Source organism: Pecten maximus, chromosome 1, assembly GCF_902652985.1.
Source record: "Pecten maximus chromosome 1, xPecMax1.1, whole genome shotgun sequence".
In the NCBI taxonomy this organism is placed as follows: domain Eukaryota; kingdom Metazoa; phylum Mollusca; class Bivalvia; order Pectinida; family Pectinidae; genus Pecten; species Pecten maximus.
In genome coordinates, this window is record NC_047015.1 from 46,971,533 (window position 1) to 46,984,374 (window position 12,842).

General features: G+C 35.7%; 1 protein-coding gene across 2 annotated transcripts; it reads left to right on the forward strand.

The window, feature by feature from the left end:
* Positions 1 to 1,179: 1,179 nt before the first annotated feature.
* LOC117335680 (ubiquitin-like protein ATG12) lies at positions 1,180 to 10,813 on the forward strand. 2 transcript variants are annotated; one of them, XM_033895847.1, is made up of 4 exons: positions 1,180 to 1,369; positions 5,500 to 5,648; positions 6,396 to 6,458; positions 6,804 to 10,813. In XM_033895847.1, the coding sequence occupies exons 1-4, from the start codon at positions 1,207 to 1,209 to the stop codon at positions 6,861 to 6,863; spliced, it is 435 nt and encodes a 144-aa protein (XP_033751738.1). In that variant the 5' UTR covers positions 1,180 to 1,206; the 3' UTR covers positions 6,864 to 10,813. The 2 variants fall into 2 exon arrangements, with proteins under 2 accessions (XP_033751738.1, XP_033751731.1); XM_033895840.1 differs by having other exon boundaries at positions 5,500 to 5,635.
* Positions 10,814 to 12,842: the final 2,029 nt, after the last annotated feature.

Here is a 12,842-nt window from a genome sequence, read left to right on the forward strand (position 1 = left end):
TTTGGGGTGCCTGATGGTTTGTTAATTTCCGTCATTTCGGGGCGAAAAGACGAAAATAATAAACCCGAAAAGACGAGAATTAAAGTCGCTATTTTGCGTGCATTTATTTCGTCTTTTCGCATATGATGCGTCTTTTCTGGGCTAAAGACGAAATTTAATTAAACCTGCCAAAATCCATGCAAGGGGGCACTTTTATTTTTCATTTATTTTTTTTCTCTTTGATCAGATTCGAAATTGGATGGGCATAACTAGTTTGAGAAATATTCATCCAGTACCTCAGGGAGATATATATATATAAATTTAATGGACACAACGAAGGGCCAAGTGGAACTTACAAGTGAGGTTTTAGAAATATCTCTCATTAGTACTTCTCCAGAAATAGCGACAGCAAAGATAGTTTACGGAAGATTTGGAAGCCAACCATTAGCCGCGATAACGTAGCTCTGGACGACGGACGGACAATTTCTGACAGATGGTCGTCAGTGTAGGTAGGGTATGAATATTAATTTGTTCTAGCCCACCATCCGATCACAGCCGTCTGCTTCTGGTTAGTATTTATTGAAAAGACATTAGCCCCTACTCCTACTATTTCAACAAATAGGGCTAAACAGTCTACTATTTTCCCCATAAATACTAACAAGAAGTAGACACCAGGGCCGTTTTTCGTTTTTTTGCGGTCCAAACGGTTGGTCCAGTTGGACCGATGTTGTTCGTTTATGAAATAAAGACGGACCTGTCGATTTCATATAGTTTCAGACGAGCCTTGACAAAGACTCCCAAGGCCTATATTAATATTGGCAGGTCCGTCAAGATATATGTTTGAAATATTACTTTTAAAAGCTGACGAACTGGTTTGTCCGCATAAACGAACAGGCCCCTGTGATCAGTTGGTAAAATTTAGATGGTGGGTTGAGATCTTGATGATGGTGGGCTAACATATCTTCATTACTGTAATGAGCATACAAGAAAGAAGATTTTATGTGTTCTTAAGAAAATTGGATAATACTGTTTTTATAACGTTGGATTCAGTTATTAATAACGGGAATTCTTGGGTTTTTTTAAAGAAGGTGCAAAATATATTCCGGACTTTTGAAGGAGCACTTGCTTCTGACTATTACATACTACTTATTAAAACGAGATCACACAAGCTCTTGCTTGGGTTTGGGCACTAAACAAAGCACCAAATATACATAGATTTTTTGGAAAATGTCGACCGACGACACGGAACTAAAGGAAACAGCGAATTTGGAGGCAGTCGAAGACGCTTCATCAGATAAAAAGACGACAGAAAACGATGAAACACTCGAAAACAAAGAACAGCAACCACCGGCTGGTGCTTCGAACACCGTTATTGAAGCAAAATCTAAAAGTAAGTTTGAAAGTGACTTTATACGCTTCTGATACTGTATCTTACCACAGGTGCCTGACTCGTTTTTATAAAATAATAACATATAGAGTACATATAAATGAGAAAGGTTCTGAACTCCCCCAGGCTTGAAATCTGATGTATTTATTTCTAAGTACCGTAGCTTCGGTTGTATTGGGTGGATTTTTTCGAAGTAGGACTTAAATTGAAGAGAAATGGTCAATCTTTAAAATAAGCCATAACATGTTGTCGATTTCTCGATATTAGTTTACGAAATCGGGCGTGAAACTTCAAAATCCCCTCGATTTTGTTTAGTCGGACAAGTTGACGTAACGGGGTCACCACACTTTGACTCTATTGGACATAGTTTTAAATACGAAGTCCACGGGTTAATCACGAGGTACGCTTCATCAGATCACCGAATACAACTATTACATACACTTACTTTATGTATACGAGCACCCTATCGACGGCCCCGGGACTTTTTATGCATACTGATAGCAGATTTTCCACCAATCGCAACTTCTCGTACAATTCCGTCAAAGCTCGTCAAAGCTAGTCCAATAGAGTCAAAGTGTGGTGACCCCGTTACGTCAACTTGTCCGACTAAACAAAATCGAGGGGATTTTGAAGTTTCACGCCCGATTTCGTAAACTAATATCGAGAAATCGACAACATGTTATGGCTTATTTTAAAGATTGACCATTTCTCTTCAATTTAAGTCCTACTTCGAAAAAATCCACCCAATACAACCGAAGCTACGGTACTTAGAAATAAATACATCAGATTTCAAGCCTGGGGGAGTTCAGAACCTTTCTCATTTATATGTACTCTATATGTTATTATTTTATAAAAACGAGTCAGGCACCTGTGATCTTACGATGGCCGATATCAGCCGTCACGTTACTCGCATTTATGTGATGCGAGTAACCTGACATAGGCTGAATTACTTGACATGTTACTCTCATGTGATGCGAGAAACCTGACATAGTAAACATCACATGACGGGTTACTCTCATGTGATGCGAGTAACCTGACATAGGCAAAATCACTTGACAGGTTACTAGCGTGTGATGCGAGTAACTGTACACAGTCGCAAAGGAGATGGCTGTACACTTACAAAACCCATTAACATTCCAGTGTATAGTTTTACTAGACCTTTCAAAGAGGCTATCATGGCGACAGTCGAATATCTACGCAATTTTGTTTAAACCGGTTTTACAATGGAGCTCGTGTAGTCTAGTCAATTCATGATTTGACCACAGACTAATTGCAACAGAATTTCTTTTTAATTTTTCCTGTAGATTTGCATATTTATGTGGTAGAAAAATTTCTCCGAAAATCTAAATTGGGGGAAATGGTTTTATTCACCAAAAAGAATTGAGGAAATAAGAGAAATTGCTTAATTGGCCAAATTTGAAGCCCAATATAATACTCTTGAGTGACATTGGACAAGAGATTTTGTATGCAACACAAATAATCAAAGATAGGTTTTAATTTGCTATGTTATTGTGAAGCATGTGTTAACCCTGGAATGTTAATGGGTTTGCATGTGTATTGTCACCTACTTCAATATGTTGCGAACAATTACCCGTATCACATGGGAGTAACCCGTCATGTGATTTTTAATATGTCAGGTTACTCGCATCACATGAGAGTAACCTGTCATGTGAATTTTACTATGTCAGGTTACTCGCATCATATAAATGGGAGTAACTTGACGGCTGATATCGGCCATCGTAGTATCTGGAGCAGAGGTTGAACGGTTAAAACGAGCAATGCCTGGAACAAACAGAGACCTATAGGCCTATACTAAATTAATATAGGTCTCTGGAACAAACAAGCGTTGAAACCTTTCATAACCATCATTATTAACAAACAATGAGCTCTCATAAAGGTAGTAATCATCGATTGTGCTATTTATCATTTTTCTAACATTTAAAAAAATATAAAGCGTCATAATTATTTAAAAAAAAGAATACATTTAATTTCAAATTTGTAGTTCAGTCTGAACTTCATGGGAAAACACCACAAGGTTTTGATACTGCTTTCGTAACAATCACTCAAGCATATCATATAAATGAAGTTTTTAGAAAGAGGACCATTCTGATGTACCAGAGTTATACATAGAGAATACATAGTCAGTGCCTTAAAAAAAAATATATAAGCTGTATTTTGGCGAGGGTAAAGAAAGACAAATGTCTTTCTGACCCGAGCCAAAAATACAGCTTTTTTTAAGACACTTAGTCACTTACCATGTATTCTATTTATCATGCAACAGTAATAAAAAATAAGCATTTTTAAGTGAAACAGTATCATCACTCTCCCAAATATGTCTTTTAAATGTTGTTCCACTTGGAAGTACAAATTGACGCACATGCCAAGATTCTAAAATACAGCTGTTTTTCATCACTGCTGTATACAGCAAAATATATATGGTGGGTGTATTCCGACAATGCGGTGCCATTTGCTGGAAACATCCTTAGGGGAAGCGGAACAGATTTTGCATAAATAGTGGCTCTGACCCCAAAGGGGTGGGGCCCAATAGGGGAAATAGAGGTAATTCCTTTAAATCGCTACTAGTTATTAAGTTATGAATGGATTTGAACCCAATTTGGTCAGAAACATCCTTGGAGGAAGGGGAACAGATTTTGCATAAATGGTGGCTCTGACCCCGGAAGGGCCAAAGGGGCGGGGCCCAATAAAGGAAATATAGGTAATTCCTTTAAATCGCTACTAGTTATGAATGGATTTGAACCCAATTTGGTCAGAAACATCCTTGGGGGAAGGGGAACAGATTTTGCATCAATGGTGACTCTGATCCCAAAGGGGCCAAAGGGGCGGGGCCCAAAAAAGGAAAAAGAGGTAATTCCTTTAAATCGCTACTAGTCATAAAGTGATGAATGCATGTTCTAAAAACAATTCTTGAGATCTTTCAGACCTTAGAGAGTCTGGACTTCATTAATCTTTAAAGCAGTTAGGATTCCCACACTATAACCATATATAGCATTGTTTGAGATTTACAAATAAAACAAATTGAATATGAACAATATTTTGACATTTGGTCTAATCCAACCAGGTGAGCGATACAGGCCCCATGGGCCTCTTGTTTCAAATATTTTTTTTTATTGGGTTACCAGGGTTTTTTAAAGATTTTTTTATTGGGTTACCAAAACAGGATTGGAAAAATCTGTTTTTCTATCAAATTATGTAATATTTACTTGGTTTCTTTCAAACCTAGGATATTAGCATTAAGGCGGAAAGGGATGGCATTTGAAAATGAACTTTTTTATCATTTAAATTTTATTGATTTTCAACACAACTGAATTACATCACATATTAAACACGTAATACATTATGGATATGTATGTATTGTACAATGTGAACAAGTGTATACCCCTACAAATATGACCACAATTTACTGAGCACAGACTCTGCTTTTGGTATGGTATTATGGACACAAATGGAAATAAAGATGTGATAATGTAAACAATCAAAAACACCCTTTTTTTGTAAGTAGTTTAACTGTTATTGAAATTAGAATTATTGTTAGAAATATTGGGATCATTTTTATGATTCAATTAGGAATATGTCCCCATCTCTTCATTACCATAATGAATTATTTCAGACTAATAATACTCTAAAAGAAGATCCTAAAATGCCCTTGATTTACAATTATCTTTTGCAATGATAGCTAGAATGGAGGCATCTGATTAGTCAAAAGTTTTTCTAAATAACTCTACACTCTGAACTGCTTGTGTGTATCCATGAAAAGGCGAAAATGTGTATAAAACAACATTAAGACAAAATAGACATACAAATTTATACCATGGTTACTAGAATGGCAACATTAGATAATTCAGAATTTAGCCATTTTGTGATAAATCTGATAATTTGTAGGGCACTTAAGGGATGGTGAGTACAACTGTTACTTTTTTGCTTGATCTCTTGACAAGATGGAGGTCTCCGATTGGTTGAAAGCTTCTGGATTATTGCCTGTGGGGTGTATTGACAGTTAGCATTATTGTGAAGTAAAGTGAGTGGCTCATGCTAACAGCAGGGATACACAGTCAATAGGTAACTGAGATCTGCTCAGAGTTATATCTTATTTAATGGACTGTTTCCTATTTCAGTTGATGTGTTGTTAAAACCAGCTGGTGATGCCCCAATCATGAAAAAGAAGAGATGGGCTGTAGAAAGAAACAAGAGAGTGAGCTGGATCAGTGAATTCATCAAGAAATATCTTAAGCTGGATCCAAAGAATCTATGGTATGATGGTTTAGTTTGTCAAGATAATGCCAAGTAATCATTTACTTGTTAGTTCATCTGACCGGTAAACTTTTCACATTTCAAACTTCTCAAGTTCAATTTGTTGGATTTAGCTCTTACTTACCTGAAGTAATCCTGAGATGGTCCTGATCAAGTGTGTCATTTTTCGGGTCCGTCCGAAATCCAAGATGGCTGTCATGGCTGCCATCTTGATTTTTTTTTTTTTTTTAAAGTTCTTCTCTAGTTCCATTGATACATTGAGCTGAAAATTGGTAGGTATGTTAAGGAAGGGAAGCCAACAAAGTGTTGTTAGCTCACCTATCTGAAGGATAAAGGGGCCCAATAGGGAAAATATTGCAAAAACAAAAAAAAAAACTCTGAAATCTTCTTTTCATTGGAAAGCGATAGGGTTTGGTCCACATTTGGTGAAATCTTCTTTTCATTGGAAAGCGATAGGGTTTGGTCCACATTTGGTATGAACCGTTGTTGGGAGAGGTAGTAAAAAATGTAGGAAAAAGTATTTTGCCATGATTACTGAAATATCCAGGTGAGAGATGGAGACCCTCTGCGCTTTTTGTTTTTACCTTAACATATATAATGTACTTTTATTTGATCCACCTTTTGACTGCGGTCAATGTGAAGTGTGAACATGATGATCAAAATAACTGAAACAAATACAAAGCACTTATTGGGCATTTTGTGACAAACTGCTGCCATATTGTGATAATCTGTCATTACACTGACTGTTGTTTTTTTTCAGTTTCTGTATGTTCATCAATCCTTCGCCCCTTCACCAGACACCGAAATAGGCACAGTATTTGATGTGAGTATTTAGTCAAGGTAACTTTCTAATGAGAACACTGTTCAATGTCTGCCACCTGTTATTTAAAAAAGTTAAAACCTAGAAGATTACAATTGTATTGTAGTTTCTAATTGGTAAATACACACAACCTTGTTTTTTGTTTGTTTGTTTGTTTTTTTTTTTCTGAAGGACAAAAGGACATTTTATAACTGACTCTTATTTCTGATTAGTGTATGATATAAATTGGCTCGCAAGCAGGTATGGATGACATTTAACTGGATAAAGTCATGCGTGTCAGACAAAACTTAATAATTTGAAAGATTTTGTTGAAGGCAGACATAATATTGCTTTGTTTTGCTATTTCAGTGTTTTGGAAGTGATGGCAAACTAGTGGTACACTACTGTAGGACGCAAGCTTGGGGATAATATAGGCCTACACTACATTGATTACTAAGCAGGAATTCCAATTTGTGTTCTGTGTGGTTGAATATGAATAACTACAGCTGGCTGTGAAATAAGTATGAAGCATGCTTAACAAATGACATGGTGTTTTACTGAACATGCCATTCATGTTTAAATGTACTAATGTTGAATTATTATCACTGGAAAAAAATTATTTGTTTGGTTTTTAGCTCACCTGCCCAAAGGTCAAGTGAGCTTTTGCTCTGGTGTGGCATCCGTCTGCGATCTGATGTCCACTTTTCCTTAAAACAACTCGGTATCCATTAAGCACAGAGACCTAATATTTGTCCTGTGGCATGCTGTGGTGAAGGGCTACCAAGTTTATTCAAATAAATGACCTTGGCCTACATTCAAGGTCACATGGGTTAAATAAATATAGGCTAAAATCTTTAAACAATGATTTCTGGATAGCCAAGAGACTCCAAGACCTGATATTATGCAAATAGTATGTTGGAATGAAGGACTAGAAAATTTATTGACTTGAATAATTCTAGGATACACTGATGTTTAATATAAAGTGGTAATCAGCTTAGAATCTGCAGAAATGACCTTTATCAGCTTCAACGCTGCTGTAGAATTAGGTGAGTGACACAGGCCTACTAGGCCTCTTATATCATAAACCATCACGTTATCAAATAAATCATGAAATTTAAGAGGAAATTACATTTCTCTTTCTAGTGAATTGCCTAATGCAGAGCAAGCCATTATTTTTAAAGATTTGTATAAACGAGTGAATGCAATCTTTGAAGTATTCAAACTGTCCAATGATCACAGAAAAGATGCTTTTCATCGGCTAATGTTTAACTTAGTAAATACATGTATAAAAGAGTGTCTAATACCAAACATTTATTAGAATAAAGTCATGTATATGAAAAATAACTTTATAATCCATATTATCAATGCAGAAATTTTCTATCAATGGTAATTATTTAGTTCTTAAAATGATGAAGATCATTTGATATACCGTATACATGAACTGTTTGTGTTTGGTTTCAGCAGAATCATGTGTATGTTTTTTTTACTGTGATATTATTTAAGAGAGCAAGTTCTTTTTTGTTTGTAAATGAGTGTTGAAAGAAAACGGATGTGTTTTGTTGTTAGATCAAGTTTAATAATTATGATGGATAAGTCACAGGAATCAAGTGCTAGACAAGTATCTGTATTGAACTTCATGTTACAACAATTATGAAACAAGATCTACATTAACTTTTTAGCAAGCAATCATCAGATGGAGGGCTATTTTATGGGATATGTCAGTAAACAATCCTTTGTTATTGTTTTTTCCTAGGAAGAGATGGAAGGATATATTTCTTCAATTGCATATGTAGCTTTCCTTGGTCCCTAGTTGTGCTCATTAATTTTGAGTCTGATCGGGAAAACATGGCTGGCATGACAGGTGACTATCTTTGATTTTGACAGATGAAGTTTGTTTTTGAGTACTGTTTCTTGAGAAGTCCTGAAAGGATATTTCTCAAACTTCACATGTAGATTCCTCTTGGTCCCTAGTTGTGCCCATTCATTTTTTAGAGTGATTGGGAAAACAAAATGGCTGACAGACAACCATTTTTTTATTTTGACAGTTGAACTTTGTTATCGCTGCTAGTATTTCTTGAGAAACTACTGGTTCATAAAAGAAAAAAAATGAGGAAGAAGGGAAAATAATCTTTCTTACATTGAACTTATTCAGAGAGAGTGCAGGGGGTCTTAATGTGAGAGGTACTCAAATGACTTACTGTGTATGATTGTGTCTCAGAAATTTACCAAACAAGAATTATTCGTAATCATGTCTTGCCTGTCCTGCTTTGTCAGCATGGTAGGTTTTAAGTAAACTCCAAAATTGACTAAACTTTCTGCATTTTAACAACCCAAAGGACCTAAATATTGAGACATTGTGAAAGAAATAAGAAATTTTTGCAAAATCACCTAAATATGACATTTCCCCCCTAAAAATCACTATTCCCTAAAACTGAAAAGGAAATACATCTGTTATGCATGTATTACAGAATGTGTTCCAGTTTGGCGATAACTAATTTGTAAGTGAATTGTAAAAATCATGTCCATACTACAATGTAACTATGCACCAGGTTTGGTTGGAATAACACCGATACTTTTTAAGAAACTGAACTGAACACAAAACTTCACTCTAGATTCCCAGCATTCCTAATTTCCAGAGTCAATGGACCATAAGTTCTGAATGTATTCCATAAATGAAGGGTGTGTTCAGATATCCCCTACTGATATAACAGTACTATTATGCTTTTTGAGCAATGGATAGTAAATGCAAAACTTTTAAGTAAGATGTTGACAGATAAGTGACACCAGTCTCTCCTCAATGACTTTTCATCACAGGCAAGACAGAAAATATACCTACCTGTTCTGAAGGTAAACGAAGATTATAACATGAATTTGTGGAAATTGTGACCATAAATTCATGAAACAAACAAATGCAAAAGCATATGGCATGCTGGAACCATCTCACCTGTAATGAAGTCACAAAGCGAGACTATGGTGTTGCTTTTTCAGCAATGATGGCAGCGCTGTCATAATTGTATTTAGATCTGTTGCTCAAAAATATAAGTCCAACTGAAACCAAACTTGGTATATAGTTAGGTTATATAATTGATATCTCAACACAGTCTTCCTTTATGCAATATCATACAGAATTTCCAAAGTTATTTCAAACAAACCCGGAATATAATTGAATTTTGCTTAAAACTGACAATACTGACAAAGCAGGACAGAGGAGACATGTAATTAGATGTGATTTGTGTGTAACTAATGCTTTAGCATATTGTCTACAATGCATTGTTGATATCAACATTGTATACATGACAAGGGCAACAGGATACCAGGGAAAATCATCCCCTTGATGGCGGGGCAGATCTCAGCCTCCCTACATTCTTCTGACTGCTAATTTAGTAACCAATGAGAATAAGAAGGCAATTCTGAATAAATTTTCCAATCCTGCAAACAAATTATGTTAAAGATGCATGGTCATGTTGACATTACAATTACAGGGGAAATGTCTCCCCTCGTTGTAATGGATAATATAGATATAGAGTGCTGTTGAATAATGTGATTTTAGAAGTTAGTTTATGCCACAAAATAATTAGTAGTAACACAAACATAATTCATTAATTATTGTGTATTTCTTTCATGATTTAAGAAAGAAAGGGAGATAATTTGATAAATACATTTAGTTATAGTTCAGAACAAAATATAAAAAAAAAAAGTTACTTTTGTATCCATTAGACCATTTTGAGTTACATTTTGTCTTGGACTCAACAAAATCATATTTTATTCAAGTCTTTTAAATAAAAATTTAATCCTTCAGATTTATTAAAAAAATATATTGCATCAATTTTACTTCTAAAAATGTTAAACTTGACTGGTCTACTGAATGTCCTGTTCAATTACAAGTTATTTATGGCAGTTACATGTAAACTAGTTGGTGTGATAATTTTGACCTGTCTGTAAAGGCAACCTGTCTATAGTGACTGTTTTTCTTCCTCCCCTTGGGCGGTCTTTATAGACAGGTTTGACTGTAAATTCTAGGTTCATATATGTATATTGTACTCGCATCACTTTTCACTTTGTAGAATAAGTTAAAAAGATTTTGCCATGAGTTACCTATACTTGTGATACATGTGGCCCACAAAGTATCACACACTAAATAATGAATGATCAATAAAATAGTGTATTGTTTATGCTTGATAATTATGTATCTGTATCTGTACTGTGTGTTAAAGAAGTGTAAAAAGCTTATACGTGTAAATGGAAAGTTGAACAGTTAGCATATGAGAGGTGAGGAAAGTAACAGTATCTGTATGTCAGAGATTGGTAATTACAGTTGTAGGAGAGAGAAAATGGAACTGAAAATAATGCAATAAAAGAACAAATGAATTAAAATTTGCTATAATGGTTTTTGTCCTTTTTAGAAGTGTCCATTGCGTTTCATCCGTCGTCATGTGTTGTGCGTAAGCTTTTACTTTCAAATTGCTTTGGGGGGGGGGGGGGGGGGGGGGGGGAAATACTACAATATCATATCTTAATTTTTTGAGAAAACTAAACATGAACTTGCTGATAATTATAATTATACTAACATGTTGGATATCATCTATGCAAAGCAAGAAGTTACATTTTTGAATACAGTAGGAGGGGGGGGGGGGACGTTATGTTTTTTAGTAAGAACATGCTCTTTTTACATAAAAGCAAAATTTTCCACAATATGGCTTATCAAAATGTGGCACTTCTACTAAACAATTCCCTTAAAGTTTAAAATTTTTAGAACAAGAGGTCCAAGGGGCCTGTATCGCTCACCTGGTTGGATTTGACCAAATGTCTAAGTAATATTATAATCTTCAATTCGTTTGATTTGTCAATCTCAAACAATGCTATATATGGTTATAGTATGGGGAATCCAACTGCTTTAAAGAAATAACGAAGTCCAGACTCTCTAAGTTTACAACATGCATTCATTACTTTATGACTAGCAGCGATTTAAAGGAAATACCTTTATTTCCCCTCTGGGGCCCCACCCCTTTGGCCCCTTTAGGGTCAAAGCCATCATTAATGCAAAATCTGTTTCGCTTTCCCTAAGGATGTTTCTGACAAATTGGGTTCAAATCCATTCATAACTTTATGATGAGTAGCGAATTAAAGAAATTACTTCTATTTCCCCTATTGGGCCCCGCCCCTCAGGCCCCTTTGTGGTCACAGTCACCATTTACCGTATGCAAAATCTGTTCCCCTTCCCCCAAGGATGTTCTGACTAAATTGGGTTCAAATCCATTCATAACATTATGACTAGTAGCGATTTAAAGGTTTTACATCTATTTCCCCTATTGGGCCCCCGCCCCTTTGGCCCCTTGGGGGTCAGAGTCACCATTTATGCAAAATCTTATCCCCTTCCCCCAAGAATGTTTCTGACCAAATTGGGTTCAAATCCATTCATAACTTTATGACTAGTAGCGATTTAAAGAAATTACTTCTATTTCCCCTATTGGGCCCTGCCCCTCGGGCCCCTTTGGGGTCAGAGTCACCATTTATGCAAAATATGATCCCCTTCTGCCAAGGATGTTTCAGAACAAATTTGGGCAAAATCCAATAAGAACTTTTTAACTAGTAGCGATTTGAAGCAAATGTTGACGGACGACGGACGGACGGACGGACGGACGCCGCACCTGACATAAGCTCACTGGACCTTCGTTCCAGGTGAGCTAAAAAGTACCTGGAGTAACAATTTCAAAAATTATGATTGGAGGCCTTTTTAGCCCACCATCTTCAGGTGGTTGACTGTTCAAATTGCCCTTAGTTCATGGTCTATCTATAAACAATCCTTGTTATCGCTATTTCTTGAGAAGTACCGAAATGATTTTTTTTAAATTTCATAGGTAGGTTCCGTTTGGTTCCTTGTTGTGTATGATCAGTTTTGAGACTGATCAGAAAAACGAAATGGCTGACAGGTGGCCATTTATATTTTTCTTACTGATATTTCTCAGTTCTTCAGGGATCTGTCGTATTTTCTCAAATTTTGTATATTGATTCCTTGGTCTCTTATTTTGCATATTGAATCAATTTTGAGATTTCATTTTGAATTTTGAATGCTTAAGTCTGTTTTCACTATTTCTGCTAAAGTTCATCAGGGATTTTTTTTTCAAAATTTGTATGTGGATTTCCCCTAATCTCTAGCTATGCACATCAAATTTTAAGACTGATCAGAAGACAAATAGCAGACAGGCCACCATTTTGAGAATTTTGACAATTGAATGAACTTTCTTAAATTATGTATGTTTAAGGTTTTTACAATGATTATGGGGGAAGAAGATAAAAGTAGAGAACAGATCAGTCTTACATAGACCCAATGAGGGTCATTCAATGGTGAGTGGCAAGATCCCTCTGGGATCTCTCACAACTTGGACTTGTAATGAACATGGTCATCTT

Bases quoted from the DNA above. Each gene is read 5' to 3' on its own strand.
- LOC117335680 (XM_033895847.1), top strand. From the start codon at position 1,207: ATGTCGACCGACGACACGGAACTAAAGGAAACAGCGAATTTGGAGGCA. The intron at 5,649-6,395 runs GTTTGTCAAGAT...GTTTTTTTTCAG, and splicing joins ATCTATGGTATGATGGTTTA to TTTCTGTATGTTCATCAATC. The intron at 6,459-6,803 runs GTGAGTATTTAG...TTGCTATTTCAG, and splicing joins AAATAGGCACAGTATTTGAT to TGTTTTGGAAGTGATGGCAA.